The sequence below is a fragment of the Hyaloscypha bicolor genome (assembly GCF_002865645.1).
Source record: "Hyaloscypha bicolor E unplaced genomic scaffold K444scaffold_189, whole genome shotgun sequence".
Classification (NCBI taxonomy): Eukaryota; Fungi; Ascomycota; class Leotiomycetes; order Helotiales; family Hyaloscyphaceae; genus Hyaloscypha; species Hyaloscypha bicolor.
In genome coordinates this window covers 1,003,564-1,022,239 of record NW_020194691.1, presented here as the reverse complement: position 1 = coordinate 1,022,239, position 18,676 = coordinate 1,003,564, and the positions used below count along the sequence as shown (strand labels likewise).

General features: G+C 41.0%; 5 protein-coding genes across 5 annotated transcripts; 3 read left to right on the top strand and 2 right to left on the bottom strand.

Moving 5' to 3' along the window:
- Positions 1–6,804: 6,804 nt before the first annotated feature.
- Positions 6,805–7,754, bottom strand: K444DRAFT_638422 (uncharacterized protein; the record flags this gene model as incomplete). Its single annotated transcript, XM_024884252.1, has 4 exons — positions 6,805–7,003; positions 7,102–7,138; positions 7,300–7,342; positions 7,722–7,754. 4 exons carry the CDS (start codon positions 7,752–7,754, stop codon positions 6,805–6,807), a joined length of 312 nt encoding a protein of 103 aa, XP_024726728.1.
- A 3,820-nt stretch (positions 7,755–11,574) lies between these two features.
- K444DRAFT_283909 (uncharacterized protein) lies at positions 11,575–12,204 on the top strand. Its single transcript, XM_024871594.1, has 3 exons — positions 11,575–11,825; positions 11,886–11,972; positions 12,053–12,204. The coding sequence occupies exons 1-3, from the start codon at positions 11,647–11,649 to the stop codon at positions 12,111–12,113; spliced, it is 327 nt and encodes a 108-aa protein (XP_024726727.1). The 5' UTR covers positions 11,575–11,646; the 3' UTR covers positions 12,114–12,204.
- Positions 12,205–13,333: 1,129 nt separating this feature from the next.
- K444DRAFT_283809 (uncharacterized protein) lies at positions 13,334–14,135 on the top strand. Its single transcript, XM_024871592.1, has one exon. The coding sequence runs from the start codon at positions 13,490–13,492 to the stop codon at positions 14,030–14,032; it is 543 nt and encodes a 180-aa protein (XP_024726726.1). The 5' UTR covers positions 13,334–13,489; the 3' UTR covers positions 14,033–14,135.
- A 1,248-nt stretch (positions 14,136–15,383) lies between these two features.
- On the top strand, positions 15,384–16,062 carry K444DRAFT_622442 (uncharacterized protein). Its single transcript, XM_024882100.1, has one exon. It carries the CDS (start codon positions 15,548–15,550, stop codon positions 15,812–15,814), a length of 267 nt encoding a protein of 88 aa, XP_024726725.1. The 5' UTR covers positions 15,384–15,547; the 3' UTR covers positions 15,815–16,062.
- On the bottom strand, positions 15,989–18,435 carry K444DRAFT_638419 (uncharacterized protein; the record flags this gene model as incomplete). The annotated part of the gene is made up of 3 exons (XM_024884251.1): positions 15,989–16,069; positions 16,116–17,738; positions 17,788–18,435. 3 exons carry the CDS (start codon positions 18,433–18,435, stop codon positions 15,989–15,991), a joined length of 2,352 nt encoding a protein of 783 aa, XP_024726724.1.
- Between the last annotated feature and the right edge of the window lie 241 nt (positions 18,436–18,676).

The following is an 18,676-nucleotide window of genomic DNA, read 5'->3' as shown; positions in this document are numbered from 1 at the left end:
TTATAGAATCTATTCCAGGATAATTTTAAAAACTTTAATACTATAGTATATAGTCTAATTAATTATATATTTATATAAAATCTTCGAGCCTAACTTTGGTATAATAGTATCTATATTAAATAGAATTATAGAAACCTTACTATTATATAATTCTTTATTAATCTTATCTAAGAAAAGATAAAGAATATATAAAATAAAGCTAATATTATTAATAATAATCTAATTAGAACGGATCTTCTTTAGGGACCTATTATATTAGTTTATCTTATTCTAGATAGAACTAGATATAAGGAAACTAGATAATCTTAATTAAGAAATCAAGCTATTTATCTATTTCTTCTAAATTAAGGCTATCTACTACTTCTACTTTTATTACTACTAGTATTACTACCGAACTCAAATTACTATTAATTAGTATCTATTATTTCTGCTAGAAAGCTTATTAGGGAAATAATAAAGATATATTCTAAAATATAGAAATATAATAGAACTAATAGTAGTTTTAATTATAAACTCACTATTTTCCTTAATATCTACTAATATATAGAGCTCCTAGAAAAGGCGCTAGTAAGAGCTTTTCCTATTATATTAAAGAAACTAGTATAAGACTACTTCTATAATAACTAGCTCTCGAGCCATATATATAAAGAGGCCTATATAAATATTTATAGTTTCTTTAAAGACCCCGGTTTCTATTATCGAAATTTAGATAAATGAAATACTATTACCTTAGTAACTATAATAGTAAAGGACCCTAAAAAGATAATATTTAAGCTTATCCAAATACTAATTAATAATCTATATAAATTATAGTATGGTTTTGCTTCTGCCTTATAAAATACCGAATTCCTATATAATAAGATTATTACCTCTTATTAAGGCTTACTAGTATACTAATATATAGTCTCGAACCCTTCTAATAATCTCGGCTAGCTTATTAATAAGCTCTAATTATCTATTACTACCTATAAGAAGAAGTAATAAATTATTACTAAAACCTATTTTACTAATTAATAATACTATTCTCAAAATCCTTTAAATTACCGTTTATCCGGAAATTATTAATACAGACCTAGCCGTAACTTCGAAACCCGTAATAACTACTTTAAGCCCTGTAATTATAATAAGTATATTCTAAAGTCGTGTTTTATATATAAGAGATCCAAATACTGCTTATAGAAGTATATACTAGAGAAATAAAAAACCGAGAAGGCTTAATTTAAGAATAGAAATATTTACTAATTTAGATCCCGAAATACCCGCAACTTTAATAAATGCTTTAGTAGTACTTATATATAATATATTACCGAATTCGAAGAAAAAGAGGATAATAAAAGTAATAAGAACAAACTAGTAGGTAATACTTTTAAAGCCTTACTAGCAGAAATAAATAAAGAAAAGAAATATTACTCTAATTCCTACTTTACTTCTATTAAGAGCTTCCTAGCTATTTCTATAGCCCCTGTTCCTACTATTCCCATAACTAATACCTTTATAAATAACCTTACTTCTCTTTCCCTTATATACTAGATAATAGGTAAAAACCATACCTTAGAGTCTATTAAATAAATAGAAGATACCCAGACATTTATAATTAATAATATATTAAAATATAATACTTACTACTTTTATAAAATCGTAATTAATACCGGAGCCTCCAGATTCTTAACTACTAGTTCTAACTAATTCCAAGCTTTATAGTAGACTAATAGTAATATTAAACTTAATAAAATTACTAAAGGTTAAGTTAATATCCAGTTTAGTATTAGATCTATATCTTCTATTAGATCTATAATAGTAAGAATACTAATTAGGTAAGTATAATTCCATATTATACCTATAAAGACTTCATTCCTATTTAGCTTAGCTAATATAAATAAGCTAGAAGTTTATTTTAATAATTTTACTAATTATTTCATTATTTCTAATAAATGCTTTATACCTGTAATATAATGTTTTAGATACTTTTTCCTACTTTAGAATATTACTTTATAAAGCTTTATTTCCGAATTCTTTATTTATAACTCCTGCTTTCTTATAAAGATTAAATTATAATATCTATACTACTATTTTAGTTATTTATCTATTAGTAAGCTTCGAAATATACTAGAATAAGCAGGCTATAATATTAATATAGAAGCCCTTAAATACCTTATAAAGTACTATAAATAATACCAGAAATTCGGATAATTACCGGAATAATTTAAGTTTAACCTGAGAAATAATATTAGCTTTAATTACTCTATTATTATTAATATTTTCTATATTTCTAGTAAGCCTATACTCTATATTATTAATAAAAGTACTAGATATTAAGCCAGCTAATAGCTTTAAAATATTAATATATTATATACTTAGAATACCCTAAAATAGTATTAAATTAATACCTATTTAGGCCCTCCCGATTAGATTATAGCAGATACCAGAAAGCAGTTTACTAGTAAGAAGTTCACTTAGCTTATAAATACTATAGGAACTAAAATCAAAATCATTTCTATAGAAGCTTATAGTTCTATCGGAATTATAAAATACTACTATAGCCTAATTTAATATATTTACCTTATTATTATAGCCGAAATTAATAGAATTAATAAGGATACTATATTTTAAATAGCTTTTAAGGCTATTAATAATTTTACTAGACCTAATAGTATTATTCTAATTCTTTTAATTTATAGTACTTTACCCCGAATAACTAAATATAATACCCTATTACTAACTATATTATAGTAATTAGTAGTATTCAAAAAAGTAATAATAGAAATTCAGAAGCTTTAAGCTAGATACCAGATTATAAATACCCTAAATACCCGAAATAGTTCTAGTATTACTAATATCTATAAACTTCTCTTGAATTCGGATATTCTTATATAGTATAAAGGAAGTACCGGTTAATCTAGTAGTTAGGATAAGCCATATAAGCTAGTAGCTATTAATAGGGAAAACTATATACTAGCTCTATTATATAGTAATACTACCTTTTATTTAACCTCTATAAAGCTCTTTTATATAGGAGATATTAAGGTTATTACTAATAGCCCCAAACCTAAACCTATTTCCGAACTCTATAATAAGGCTAAAGATAATACAAGTATAATTCCTTCTATTATTCCCGCTATTTTACTAAAGTATAGCAGAGGACGCCCTTATAAGAACCCGGATTTTATAATATTCTTATAGAATAATAACTTATATAAGGACTCCCGTTAAATTAAAGTCGCTAGCCTTTTAGAAAAAGGTATATTTGAGGTTATTTCCAGATCTCAAGTACTAAAGGAAATATATATTTTTAACTCCCGATTTATTAATAAAATCAAGAATAAAAATATAGAAAGAGAGTTTAAGAAGTCAAGACTAGTTATCCAGGCTTATAATAATAGTAAGAAACATATAGTATTAATATAATTACCTATTATTTAATATATTAGCTAAAGAATTATTCTTAGTATTACTACTATAATAATAGATACTATAAAGCTATATTTATATAATATCTCGCAAGCTTATATCTAATTAATAACCTTACTTAATTATAATTTTTATATTAACCTATTTCGCAAGCTTACTAAAAAGCTAAATCTAAATAATAATTCGGTTCTAAAGGTTATAAAACTACTATATAGTATACCGGAAGCTAGGAACTACTAGTTTAAGACTTACTATTCCTACTATATTAACGAGCTTTCTATAGAATAGTTAACTTATAATTCTTGCCTTTTCTATAATAAGTAATTCTTCGAAATTATTAGCCTTTAAACTAATAATACTCTATTTATCGGAACTAATAATTTTATAAAAACAGAATAACTAAAGCTCTAAGAAGCTAAGTTCTTAGCTAAAAAGTATAAATGCCTTATTATTAATTATAATTTCAAGTTTAATAGAGGTATTATTTATATAAATACTACTAGAATTACTTTTATATAGAAATACTAGTATAAAAACCTCTAAACTATTTCTATAAAGAATATTACTACTATAAATAATAGAGGTACTATTTATTAAGATCTCTCTATTAAGAACTAATATATTACCTAATATACTAGAGAAGTATATATTATATTAGTCTATTAACCAGAAGCTTTATATAATCTATTAATTATTACTTAAGCTATTAAACCCTCGGAAACTAATATAAAGATACTTAATAAGTATATTTAATAGTAAATTAAGAATACTGCCAGAGGACTAAGATTCGTAAAGCTAGTAAAGGAGTTCTTATATTTAATTATTTTTATAAATACTTTATTTGCAAATAATAGAAATCTCTTTTCCCAAATTAAATATATTCTAGTTCTAGTAAATAGAACTAGATATACTAATATTATTTACTAGTTCTCTATTAAATATAAGAAAGTTACTAGAAGTATTCTAGCTTCGGAACTCTATAGTATAGCTTATGGCTTTAATATAGGTACTTTAGTCAAATCTATAATTAATAAAATACTAGAAATAGAATTACTACTAGTAGTCTATACGAATTCGAAGTTATTATATAAATGCCTCGTTAAATTAGGAACTACTCGAGAAAAGTATCTAATAATTAATATAATATACCTCTACTAGGTATATAAATAATAAGAGATTATAGAAATCAAATAAATTAAGGGAGAATTAAATCCTGCCGATTTCATAACGAAATCAAAGCTAATAAATGCCCTCAAGTATCTAATTAATATAAATACTATATAATTAGATATAAAAAAATAGATTAAGTATAAATAGGGCAAGAAATAGATATATGAGATAGAAGGATATTATAAAAGGAAAAGTTATATATAAAAGGCCGCAGTCTTTAGTATATAACTAAAACCTCGGAAGTAATATAGATATATAGAGTATTTGGGAAATCTAGTACTAGGCCGGATTAGAGAATTTGTATATAATCGGAAAGAGATATTATTTTTTGTATTTTTAGAGAATTTCTAGTATTAGTATAGCTATTTTTTTAGGAGTTATATATATAATTACGGGATATAGGATACGGGATATAGGTAATAGGATATAAGTAATAAGATATAAAATACGGGATATAGTTATATAACCTCGTATCCTATTAGTAATTTGACTAGTAAACTAGACCTCTTTAGGCTTAGCAGATTTAGGGATTATATATTAATACTATAATACTATAATTCCTACTTCTAAATAATAATAACTTTACTAACTAATATAACTAGTATTTCCATACCTATATAATAGTACTATATATTACTAGTAAACTAATAATTATATTATTAGATATTAAAAATATATATCTCTTCTAGATAATTCTTTATAGGATTTATAACTTCTTATTTACCTTTATTTCTAGTATTAAATAATCTATTTTCTTATTTTTTTCTAATATCTTTACCTTTTTTTTTTTATAAAGAACTATTAGCTTTTTATAAAGCTTAGTAAAATAATATATTCTTTAAAAAAGAATAAGTAAATAGTAATAATAAATAGTAATAATAAATAGTAATAGAATAATAGGCTATTTATATATTAGTTATAGTCTATAGTAATTTATAGCAGATATATATATATATAAATAAATTACTAGAAATAATCCGGTTAATTATATAATTACTAGTAATAATCCGGAGAAATAAGAGAGAATTAGTAGGGGTAGGGGCAGAAGTAATAAGAGCTAGAGTAAAAATAAGAAAGAAAGAAGTACCTATAATAGTATCTATAAGTATTTATTAGGTTAGTTACGGTTTATAAAAGATTAGTAAATAGGTATAAAAAGCACTTATAGAGAGAATAATAGATACTTTTATTACTATAATAGTAGTTAGTATAGCTTTTACTAAAGAAACTAGCTATAACTATATATATTATCTATATATCCGATCCGCTAGTATAATATATATACCCGGCGGTATAAACTTGACTAATGAATTAGCTAATTTCAGCCTCTAGGTTGGCAGGCCGGGCGGGGTTAGTAGTATGGCCGGGCCGCAAAACAGGTATATGGCGGGCAGCGAGAAGGAAGAGGGCTACTATGGTGCGGGCAGGGCAGGCAGGGCAGGCAGGGCAGGCAGGGCAGGCAGGGCAGGCGCTAGTGCTACTACTGGTGCTACTAGTGCTGGTGCTGCTGGTGCTGCTGGTGCTGCTGCTGCTAGTGCTACTGTTAGTGCTGGTGCTGGTGGTAGTGGTGGTGGTGGTACTGCTGCTATAGCGGGAGCAGATGGGAGAGAAGACATTCTACGGACCGTAAGGAGCGTTACAGGCCAGGGGCAGGCCCGTAGTGGGTATAGGGGTTAACTTACGTATGCGTATATATATGTGTATTTATTAAAGGAAAGAAGCTTTGGAATTCGAAATTAAAACCTACCTTATTTAGCTTACCTGGAAAATTTTTAGCCTTCAAAAAGTGAATTTTCAAAGTGAATTTAAAGTCAGTAAAGCTGATATCCCTTAAATAAGTGCCTGAGGCATCTAATTGATCTCGTGTACCTTTAGGCACGAAAAGAGGCGCGAGTTGGTCGGGACCTCAGCCAAGGCGCAAGATAGTGTCTCTAAATGCGATCCTTCTGACAATGGTGGCTGGTAAGTGAAGCCGTAATGTCTCGCTGACGATTGATTTGGGCACCTTGAGGTTTCTGATCAGCTCGAAAGTTAGGGGTTGGTCACCAATACTTTACACTTCTGCGCAGAGTGATTCCCAGGATTTCGGATGCCGTGCAAACTCGAACATGATGTTGTTTATGGCGATTGCTGAGGCATCGCGTGCTGGGAAGAAGATGCTGACGATCTGGCTTCTCAACGCCAATGGGCCTTGTGTTTCTTGGCCATTTGATGTAGGAGAATGTACTACTCCTTCTTTTCGGCATCATAACGCTGCTTGTGGGTCTGATCAGGCCTACTTTGGTCCTGAAGAGCTCTCTGGACATGCTTATCGATAAATTCGTGGACGTTTGTGTATGCCCTGTCCCAGGATTTGTCGAAGTAAAGGAGAGGTTTGAAAGGTCCTGCCCTCCTGGGACAACCCGAAAACCCCAGATTAACATTGCTTGAAAAGGATAAAAATTAGAGCGAGAGTATGTGGTGTGTGAGAGGCCTAGCCTCATACAAGAGTGTATGATGTGTTCTAAGGAGTGTAAGACTTACAATCGACGTGTCACTCCCATTAAGGAAGTGTCAAATGCTTCCATAAACTCAGTAGCATCAAATGGAGTAACTGGAAGTAGCGATTCGACTAACTGGCCAAAGATGAACTCGGAAGATGTATCAAGGAACTAGGAATATTGACGCAGATTTGGCGAGCAATCTTATGGCGGTGGTTCGTTGATATCAAAATGCACTTACCAGTCTCTTGAACAAAGGCTGCAAATCGACTGTCGTCCCACCCCTAGGTATAAGATCAGAGAGCTAACCAACGTGGATTTCAATGTTCTCAAGGTGCGCAATCTCAACACGATTGAATGTTAGTCTGATGACCCCGCATGTGCGTTTTCCATATCCATCCATATGGGTAAAGACGCCTTAACCTAGAAATTATTTTGCAAGATTGGCACGCATCGGTTCGACGCCGAAACCGTCGAATTTTGTTGCGGCGATAGCTTGGATGTTCGTGGGATTACATGTCGATATCTGTCGGGCACCCAGAGCTTTGAATGTGAACGTTTCTCCATGTTTCCTGTGCAGGTTCACAAAAGCCTTTGGATGCTGGCCACATTTATTTTCTCTTCCAAGGAGACGGAAGAGATCGATTCATAGGAATGGCTCACTCTTGGGATATCAATTTGCGGGTTTGCAGCCATGTTGGTTGACCGCTTTGTTGAATCGAGAGCGTAATGATCATACTTTGAAGGCTGATGATAGAAGATAAACTGCTCTAATTAGGCCAAGATCTCTAGGTAGTGCACTATTTGAGTTAGCTTGGGTTTTGTGTATGTTTGTTGAAGGAGAGAAGCCGAAAGAAAGGCTTTCAAGGGGCTGATGAGGGGTTGTAGGACGGGTTATGCTGACAGTGTCAGCAATGCATGGTTCAAGGAACGCAGTCCACGAGGTCCAGTACAAGGGGGCAACAGTACGAGCGAGCCATATGACTGGTTCAATTAGTTATCTATATGAAAAATCCGGGCGACTTATCACATAAAAAGCCAGTATTGATCGGTGAATAGATGCGTGAACAGTGGATGACCTCGTGAAAGCCATATGATTTTTGTAGTGCTTTGATTACTTTATCCAAATCTATCTGGAAAGAGAAACGGACAAGCAAAGTCACAATCAATTCCTAGATTGTAACCGGGCATTGGGAAAGAAATTAATTGCGCCGATGGGGGTTCACTCGATTGATTCCCCACTTGGAAGGCAAAGCAGTGCAGGCCTGCTCAGATGCATTATCGATTTCCAACACGAAATTGGAACAATGAGCATGGGAGCTTCTCAAGTTGGCAGATAACGCAGGCAAAGGCGAAGAGCAAGATGATATTGCGGGACATAAATTGTTATTAAGAGCTCAGTGTAGAGAAAAGGACATGTCATCCTACTGTATGATTTGTATTGTGAGTTTTACTTGGAAGACACCTTGATAAGAGAATCCCGAGTCTGGTAATGCTCCGCGCGATTGAGGCAGGTGCAAAGAGTGGAGCAGGCAGTGGTATCTCATACGAGCTCTCTGATTTTTGGTCAATGCTGTTTGCTCCTCTAGCAAAACATAGGGATCTAACTTTCATGCCTTTCTGTCGTTTTCGTGCTATAATGTCATTGCAATTGCTCGTTGAGATTGTCGCATAGCCAACAAGCAAACCATCAACGACCTCTCAGCCAGTCAGAAAAAGGCTCTCCGCCGTATCACTTCACAGCAATGAAACCCACCCCATCTCTTGCAACTGCAAGGGCTTTCCTCAACGCCTGCTCCTCCGTGTCGGTCCACTGAATACTCAGCTGGTCCCACTTCTTGGTCTGGTACTCTCTCTTGAACTGTGCTTGCATAGCCTGGAGTCTGCTCATTTCTCGAGGATCGCCAGAACCGCTATAGATAACCAGTGCCGTACATGGCGGGAGTTCCTCGTGGATCTTAGCAATACGCCGAGTCAGCTCTGCTGTGACTTCGGAGACGGATTTAGAGGGATCAATGGTTGCCGGCGGTGGTAATGACGTAGTGGAAGCATTTGAGGGGTCGACCGTTGGCTTAGAAGGCGGGACATCCTTTACCTCGACGTTTGTATCAGTCGGAGAAAGAAAGGGGTTCGATGGAAGAGACGTGGTTCCGCTGAAAGGATTAGAATCCGATACTGGTTTTGCATCCCCGTTGGGCACGACTGCAGGCGTTTCGTCCTTTGCAGCAGCCTCGAGAGCAGTCGCCTTGTTGTTATTCCACCAGCCCTTCAAGGCTTCTAGTTCCCTGAATCTTGCCCAGACAAAGTCAACCCCTCCACCTGGAATCTCCCTTCCGTCAGGATCGCCCTTGACAGCTCGAATGACACCTTCCATGACCTCTTCATCATTCTTGCATCCAATGGGAAAATTTGCAGCAGCGCCGGGCCCTTTTCTTGGATCACCCCAATCAACAGCTGCGCTTGATTTGCCATTCGTCGGACTTGGTACAGCCGAGCCTCCTTGGTTCCTATACTTGACGCCGGCTCTGGCAACACGCTTGAAGATATTCTCGCCTTGTGCATCGCTAGTGCCCCAGTCCTTGCCCTTCTCACATTTTTGCTTAACCAATTCGAGACATGTTCTTGCATCTTCAATCGAGTCGTGACCAGCACCTGGACCGGTTGTGCCATGGCCTTTCTGAATCTCTTTGCCCAAGTATTTTTGCGCCAACCACTTCAGGGACGACTTTAGTGGAGGGCCACGTGGATGGGGGTATATAACAGCGGTGTCAATGATGAATGGGTGGGTGATTTTGAGTGCCGTCAGGTCTGAATTCAAGGAGTGGCCGATAAGTATGGTGCGAGGAGTGAGGATATCAAGAAGCTTCTTCTGGATATCTGGAAGTGTCGTAGTAACAGGCGCGAGCATCTTTTCCGTGATTCCAGAGTACCTATACCACATTAGTCAAAATTTGTTCAGTCTGCGGGAAGGCTTACTGGGTCACGTAGTTTGTAATGGGCTTGGCCGGCTTGACAAGTTCATCTATGATGACAGAGCCATCCCAGCCTACCACGCTGATTCGTGTGAGAGAGAACTCGTTTTCTCCAGTCATACACATCTCGCAGTCCATAGCAAGGATATCTCGACCTGCCGTAATACTGCCTGCTTCGATTTCGTTGTCTGGAGAAGTCCCATCAACGAAGTTTTTGACCAATGTATCAACCCAACCATGCTCCTCAGAAACACCATTAGACTTTCGACGTTCCATCAAATTCTGCCTATCGGTTTCGTCGTCGTACGCCGCAGGATGGAGGGTGTAGTCGTTCTCGTGAAGTATGTCTGGAGGATGAATAAACTCCGTGATGGGGGTTCGAGAATTCTTCCAGCCTTGAGGCTCCTTTGCCGGAGTGGCACCCTTCCTATTCTTGTTCCAGTTCTTCTCTTCCTTACTCTTCGGCAGAGGTGCTGTGAGCATAGCATGGAGCGGAGAATGCATTTTGCCGTACTTGTCATCTCCTGGGGTCTTGACGGGCCATATGTGCTCGAACATATCCGCAAATGGTTGCAGAGACTCCGGTAGTGTGTCTACCTTCAATCTATTGGGATAGTATTGATCTGGTGATCTGTAATTTCTATCATATGATTGTAGTTGGGAAGAATTATCATCGGCGGCCAGTGTATCAAACATAGACATCTCCAGACCTGGGACCATGAGAACAACAACTTTTCGAATCTCGGGTCGATGGCGGACAGAGACAAATTGAGGCGATGATCCATCTGCAAGAATGTATAGAACCAAGGTCTGAAGGTCACTGATCTTGATCTGTGAGTTCAATCGACATTCCTTCGAGAATTGGATGGAGGGGTAATTCTTCGAATGCGATTTGGGTATCTTCTTCGCCTTCTTCCTAGCACGATGATCTACCGTCTGCCACTCCTGTGAGCTGTGCCCATCGTCGTCCTTCGGCGATCCGGAGTCTTGACTGGGGCGTCTTGTAGATGTCAGATTGAATTTTGGGAGATCTAGTTGTTGAAGAGGCGGCATCGTGTTGCCAGTCTGCTCAGTGTAGCTTTCATCCTCAAACTTGCGCTTCTTACCATTGCTTCCGCTGTCAGACGATTGATCTGGACGATAATCGACGACTTCTTTGTCTGCGGTTGCCATCTTGCTTGACGTGATGGTTCGATAGGTCGTAGGCTGGTGATGAACCTCAAGATTTTCGGCGAGGTTTGCTCCCCTGCTTTTTAGTCGAGGCTAGTGCGAGGCTGAGACATGGCAAGGCTGAAAGAGTTCGGAACGGGCTTTCCTCCCACATAGTTTTTCTGAAAGTGATCAAGGGCAAAATTTATTAAAGATGCCCCAATCCATTTAGACCGCCATCATCAGTTGTTTTGATATCCTTTCACGTGGGAAATTGTTAACTTGATTGCCTCAGCCACTCCGTTGTTCGGAGACGCGAAAATTCGCGGTCGACGCGTCCATCGCGTCAGATTCTTGAAAAGGTATTCAACCACTTCGAGATGCATCAAGCTCCCCAAAACCGCCATTGACATCACATCGAAGCAGGTTGAGCTTGCAACTCGTGGGCTAAATGACCCGTTGTCAGGATGGACATCGTTACCTGTCACTGTCTAAAGTGCCAATCGGAGTTGGGGCGCTTCAGGAACTCCTGGAATGGGATTGGCAATACCTACTTCAGCCCTGTGCATCCTCCTCTGAGCGTTAACGGGGTTGAGAGTACTGGAGATATCTACGAAGCCGCCCAAGGTTCTCAAATTGAAGACAGGTATAATTTCTTGAGTCCATGCGATATCCCGCTCAAACTTGCTAATGTCAATCTTCGCAGCCTTCTTCAAGATCTAGCATGTGCAGTATGTCAGCATGTTCTAGGTTTACGGTGCGACAGTGCGCCAGATAGTCATCTGTTGCAGCAGTGAGTCTCCCTATCGCAATGTGTGCGCTCTCTCGTGGTGGATATACAAAGCGGCACTAAGTTTCCATTGTCCTTCAAAGTTTAAATTTACCTGGATCAGAGGGGTCAGGACTTTTAATATTCTACTTCGAGAACCTCTGAGATTTTGGGAAGGGGCGGCGTTTATTGTACGACCACCCAAGGGAACATTCGGACTGGAAGCAGTTGAAATGTTCTAGGGGCTCGAGACATACGGTGCCGCTTGTTTTGTCTATCGCGAATCTCTCTTGCGTCATGGCTAACTCAATTTTATAGAAACCAACTGATCTTAAGACTTGCAGAAATGTCTGTCATGTCAGAGGGATCTGGTGGAAAGGCCAAGATTTCCATCATGAAGACTTATCCCCTCACGAATTCCAGTGTTAGAGCCAGAACCCAGTCTGTCTCCAGAAGACCATCAGTCAGTCAACCGGTCTCCTGCCCGAAGCCTCCACGTCTGTTGCCGAGTGTTTCTCGAACACCTTCTACAATCAGTAGACAGTCAACACCGATGAAGACCCCTCCCCAAGTAGACGTTGCCAAGTTCAAGTCATGGGCGGAGGCAGCCATTAACACCCAGCAAGAGGATATTGGTCGACTCTCTAGGTCAGTTGACCGTATAGAGCGAGACATGCGGCTATTCAAAGACTTTATGGAGGAAGTCCGCACAGAACTTGCTTCGAATCGTCAGCTTCAAGAGCAAGAGAGTGGAGAGGGTCTCGCGAGTGTTAGCGCAGAGCTCGATGCGCTACGTCAACAAGTTAATTCGAATCCAAGGCCCGTTTCAAGAGGCAGTTTCGAGATCTCAAATCGGAGTCTCGATATCATAGCCAAAGATGTCCAGCTAGTCGGCCGGAAAGTTGATGAGATTGATGAGCTTAAGAGGGAACTGTAAGTCTCAAGGCCTTCATGCTATTGCTGATTGTCTTGCGATTTTCTCCTGAGACATTGCCCCAGTTCCCCCGGAACAATGTATATTAAGCATTTAACTAACTCTATCGTTTCTTAGGGGGCAGTTGAAGGCACGCCTCAGCAATTTCGAGAACCCTGCAACGAGCTTGTTGGAGGAAGCAGCGATTCCTTCTTTGGAAGGTCCTGCAAGTACTGCCGAGGCAAGCTTGGCTCATCATCTCAACGAAGCGCAGACCAGCGTCAGGGAGACCCGGTCTCGACGCAAAGGAGACCATGATCAGATCGAAATTAGTGGAACAAGTTCTGTTGATTACCAGCGAGAACTCCCAGCCAAGAGAAGAAGAACCAGAATCAAGCCTGTTAACGGGACAAGCACAGCTGCCGCAGAAAACACCTCAACTAGACCGGAGCAACAATTCAATGCAAGGTCAAGATTGGTGATCGAAATTCCCTCGTCAAAAGGAGCCACTCATTCTGTAATTCCCAGCCAAGACGAAGAACTCCATTTCAACTCCGTTGAGGATGAGGTAAATGATGACTATCAGCCTCTAGGACCGGCCACGCCGGTTTCTGGAGAAGATGCAAGAATGGATGTCACTCCCCCTGTCGATGAAACATCATTGCCGTTGTCAGAACGAATCCTACACCAAAACAAAATCATAGAGCCAGATTATCGAATGCGCGAGAAGGATTTTCAGCGGGGCAGGAAACGAGCTTTAAACGAGCTTCTCCTTACTAACGATAGCAAAGTCAATCGGCGATCTCGCCGTTTTCTTGGTGATCAGGAGAGTCAGACCCCGAGCAGATGGAGTCTGGCTCCCGAGACACCGCGAACAGGAACTCAAGATATTGCGAGCCAGCAGTTAGCAGACCCCTTTGAACTTCCTGTCTTGCCTTCAATTGAGCACTTTGAGTCTGTTCTTCATCCGCGCTTCACACCTCAGCCCCAGCCTGGTTCCTTGAGTAGTTCAATCACACCAAGAGCCCTCAAGCCATTAAAATGCGGTTCTTGCAAGAAACAATACACAAGCCGTACAGGTCTGAAGTACCACCAGGAGCATGCAAAGAGTGCTGAGTGCAGGCAAGGTGAAGGCAACGTGTCTCACGGAGAATTTACCTGCGATATGTGAGTCACAACCGTTCGGAGTATTCCCCTCTTCAATGTCCAGCATTTCTTAGGACATTCTACTGGCAATGTTCAACAGCTCTTGGAGCATTCTACTCACGAAAATATCTGAAAGAAGCATGCTGAATCCGATTCCTTGGGAATAGGTGCGGCAGCAAGTTCGTCGATCTGCAGAGATTGGACAAGCATCGATGTCGTGGCGAATTGGGAATCAAAATTACATTGGAGGACAGGGAGAGAAGCCTAGCTCATGGAAAAGCGGCTGTTGCTGCTTATGAGGCAACACTCGCAGAGAGAGAAAGACTTGTCCGGCAGACTCTAGACAGAGAAATGTCTGCGGTATTGTAGGTATTACGGGTGCGATAACAGCGTAGCGAAGTTTGATCAACAGATCGCGGAAATAATGATTTGTGTGTAGTGACATGGGCATAGTAGAACCATTGCTTCGATATTGCAAGACTCCCCTAGGAATACGGCAAAAGACTGTGTTTATGATAGAGCTCAACTCGACTCGCCTCGAATGCGGATCAGGGGTGGTGCCCCACACCTCCGGTTCATCTGATGCCTCCGCAGTTAGCCGTCACCTCGCCATGACCGCAGCGGCGCACAAACTTCCCCAGATTCCTCGGGCTACGGCCCAGAATCTCGCAGACATGTCCGCCTCCCGGACGGACATTCATACAAGCCAAGAGTCATATACTGAATTTCCATGCAATGTAGTCAGTCGGCTGTCTTGATCTGGAAAAATCCGTATTGTTCCCAGCAATCATCAATCTGGATCAATCCGATCTTTTTCTCCCGACGATCAGGCTGTAGTTCCGCTAATAGTCGCTAATTCGTATCATGTCCTTTCCTATATTATGAGGTCTACCAAACGAGAGACCTCTGGAATTTACTACATTGGTTACGCAACGCGGAAGAAGAACAGGACGATGCTGGGCAATTTACTGTAAGCCCATCCCTCACTCCCTTCTTAGTCCAGAATGAGAAGCTTGGATGAGTGAAAAAGGTAATGGGAGGATGGGAAATAAATAGATTCAACTTCCTCGTCGGACCTCCCTACACAATAGGGCTCTTCCAACTGCCACAACGCTACCAAGTGGTCAACGGCTCCTCGACAATCCGCTCAGGCGTGCCACTTCTGCCGTACTGCTTCGTGATCCCCGTGGGCGTCATCCTCACCTCGCTGCTCGCCGGCAGCTTGAATATTCCGCCTGTTTACTTCCTCGTCCTCAGCACCGTCCTACAGATCCTCGGCTCTGCCCTCCTGTCTGTAACCTCGACGGACGACAAGCTTAATGGTAGCCAGTACGCGTATCAAGCCCTCTCTTGACTTGGGATTGGTATAGGACTGGGCATGATCTTAATTCCTGTTCCGTATCCAATTGAGCCGAGAGATCATTGTTTGTCCCTTCCCCTTCCACCCCTCTCACACACTACAACACCCCAAGCCAAATCAAAACTGTACTGAAGATTCCCCAAAGCGGTAGCAATCGGCTCGGCCACGCAGTTCCGCCTCATGGGCAGCGCCATCGGCTTGGCAGTAGCAACCAGCATCCTGAACACCTACCTCCGCTCACACCTCTCCCGGTTTCTCTCCGCCCCTGAGCTCTCTTCCCTACTACAGAACACACAAAATGTCAGCACGTTGAGCGTCGAGAAGCAGGAATTGGTAAGGAGGGTTTTTGGCGAGGGCTACAATCTGCAGTTTCGGATCGCGACTGGCGTGGCCGGAGCGCAGTTCTTCGCGGCGGGGGTTATGTGGGGGAGGAGGAATGTTGTTTGATTTGACTTTCTGTTGGGTCTAGTTGCGAGAAAGGCATGATAGGTAGAAGAGAAGGAGAGACAATGATGGGCGGAAAGATCCAGCTGAATCTTGTGGGACGATAGGAGGTCAAGTAGAGTGTACGGCACACCAAGCAGGGCTTGAGATTACGTGAGAAGTGAACTGGGAGGTACCTCATACCAGATTATGGGCATCTTCCCAACTGTCAAAGAGCCAATTATTCATACCATCGAAATCGATCATCGTATCCTGCATCTGCACTCGTTAGCCTTCTGCTCTCTATACACCACACGCCACTCACCAAAAGATCCCAATCAACATTAGACTCCGCCATCACCTGACTTGCTCTTTCAACAGGCCTCTGTTCATCAACCAGGGTATGCGTGACCAATCTCCTCAACAACCCATACGCCTCTTCCGCAGCCACTTTCGCCCTCCCAGCAATCGCCTCTCTAAAATCCTTCCCACTCTCCATTGCGGCAGCCTGACTCTGCACCATGCACAAAAACAAGTACCCCTTAACATTCGTCTCACTCCCAATCTCCACCCTCCTCCTCTCCACCCGCACTAGTTTATCCAGTGCATCATGCAGCGGTCTCCTCCCCACCTTCCCTGCTTCCGACGCTGGCGACGAATCCTCCTTGATTTGATTTATCAGCTCCAGCGCCACGGCTGTGGAGGCGCGCCACAGGATTTCCTCGAAGAAGCCGCCGGTGAGAAGGAGCGTGAGCGGGAGGTGTTGGTTTTCTGATGTGGATGTGGATGGGGATGAGGAGGGATCGTTGCTTGGATAGGGGTGCGAGAGAATGGCTAGCGCGGCGTCCAGGGACATTTTCCGCGAGAAGTAGAATCGGTGGTCGGTTTTTGCTTGGATGGCGAAGGGGTGGTGCAAGGCGAGCAGGAAGCGGCGGGTGAAGAGGTCTAGGAGGTTCCTGTGTGATGTTGTGAAGGCGGTTTGGGGCGCTTGAGGTGAGGTATAGAGGGTGGAATGTGAGCGTATGTGGGATGTGAGGTCGCTGCTCAGTGCCAGCACCTTTTCGTAAGGTGGGATGGAGCGAAAATCGTTGATCAAGAAGCTAATCTCCAGTCTTGTACGTAGGGATTGGAGAAGGGTGATTTGAATTGAAGAGTCTGTGTAGACCGTATCTGGTTTTCGAGTTGAATAGGTCTTGGTTTGTTCGTCGATATCCGCGTCGTTGTAATTTGCGGGCGGCTCGCAGTCAAAATCGTTGAATGAAAACATAGGCGGCATTCCACAGTCGAGCGAGGACTGAGTGGTGAGTTCGGTAATTGTAGCCCAGAGACGTCTGCGTAGTTCTGCATGGAAGACTGAAATTTTGGGGAAGTGGGAAGGATCGCGGTGGAGACCCATGCTCATGGCGGTACGGAAAAGTGTTCCAACATTTATCCAGAGTAGATCACTTTCAAGGTTGTGCGTCTGGCGAGCAAGGGTGAAAAGGCATTGGGCTTCAATTCCTGCAAGATTCAATCTTGCCTTTTCGAAAGGGCCGCTAAGCCAAGTTTGAGCTGCGTATATCCACTGAGGAGCCAGAGAGCGTAAAGCAGTTCCGTTGGTACCGTCATCGTAGAAAATAGTACCAATGGCCAGAACGAGTAGCAGCTTGACAACAAAACTGGTGCTTCCAGCGGCTGGGTCCTTCCAATATTGCTCATACTCTTTGAAAAAGAGTCCTCGATGCAAAATCCGATACGTTGACTCAAAGGTATCAAAGTAAAGCTGAACTAGCTGATCCGCAATTTCTTGTGATGGGATATGAGATTTGAAGTCCGGAAGAGTGTAGGAACTAATTGGACGTTCAGCCTTAACCACCCTTGCCATATCTTTACATTTCTTCAAAAGCTTCTGAAGTTCCGAGCCATTGTCGAACTTCTCGTAATTCTTCAAGGAACGGAGTTGATCGAACTGTTTCTCAGGATTGTTCTCTTGTTTACTATGGGGATTTTGGTCATACCTCGTCAAATGTATTCATCCAGTGGCTCATACCAAAGAATCTAGTTTTGTTAATGTTGCCTCGTAGTTTGGGGATTTTGGTTATGGACAACGATGGGCCGGTCTCAATCCGTCTCGAGGAATAGTTATTCGAACTTGATGTTGTATCCTCCAACTTTTGAACACGTTCTTTGAGTTCTTGAATGCCTGCTTCTGTTTGAGGTGTTCTTGCCCCAACTGAGCTTTCAGAGGCATGTTGCTCAGATCGGGTGTATTCGGCTGCTGGCGGTGGAGGTCTCCAGGGAACACTTGAGCTTAGAGAGCGATTTTCGAATCCAGGGAGAACTGGGGCTGATAAGCTGTTGAACGGAATAGTATCGTTTGGCCCGGAAAATCCATGATTTGAATTTGAAGGCGGTATGGATAAGGTATCGTGAAGAGTTTGTTGGGCGAAATTAGACAACTTTCCCTTGGCGGCAACTTCGGGATCGTCGTATTTGCAGGCAGCGCTGGTGGCGCTATTGTATTGGGAACATTGAGTGCAGGGTAACTTCCTATCACACTTGACCTTTCGGTGTCGACATTGGACACATGATAAGGCCGGCCGACGTCGTCTGCGCGGCGTTCGAACGGGCACCTCGCTGAGGCTAAACCCTTCGGATGAGGCCATAGCTCTGTTCGGGCTCAGGTAAGCCACCTTTCATCTTAACAATTGATTCATAAGTTCTAGTATCAAGTCATCGGGGATATCGTAATCGATATGAGAACAACCGGAAACACCCTGTTAATAAGCAAGGAAGCTGAACTCTGGTGAAGATTTTGGAGTTAAATCCGGATAAGCGAACCCGCCCCCCCTAAGGAACGGCCGTCGGCCGAGAAGGTTGAGCCCGAAGTGGGAGTCTAACCACTCC

Excerpts from the sequence above, each read along its gene's own strand:
- K444DRAFT_622442 (XM_024882100.1), top strand. The coding sequence starts at position 15,548 with ATGGGCAGCGCCATCGGCTTGGCAGTAGCAACCAGCATCCTGAACACC.
- K444DRAFT_283909 (XM_024871594.1), top strand. The coding sequence starts at position 11,647 with ATGGACATCGTTACCTGTCACTGTCTAAAGTGCCAATCGGAGTTGGGG. Across the intron at positions 11,826-11,885 it reads GGTTCTCAAATTGAAGACAG|CCTTCTTCAAGATCTAGCAT; the intron begins GTATAATTTCTT and ends CAATCTTCGCAG. Across the intron at positions 11,973-12,052 it reads GATAGTCATCTGTTGCAGCA|TTTAAATTTACCTGGATCAG; the intron begins GTGAGTCTCCCT and ends TGTCCTTCAAAG.
- K444DRAFT_283809 (XM_024871592.1), top strand. The coding sequence starts at position 13,490 with ATGGATGTCACTCCCCCTGTCGATGAAACATCATTGCCGTTGTCAGAA.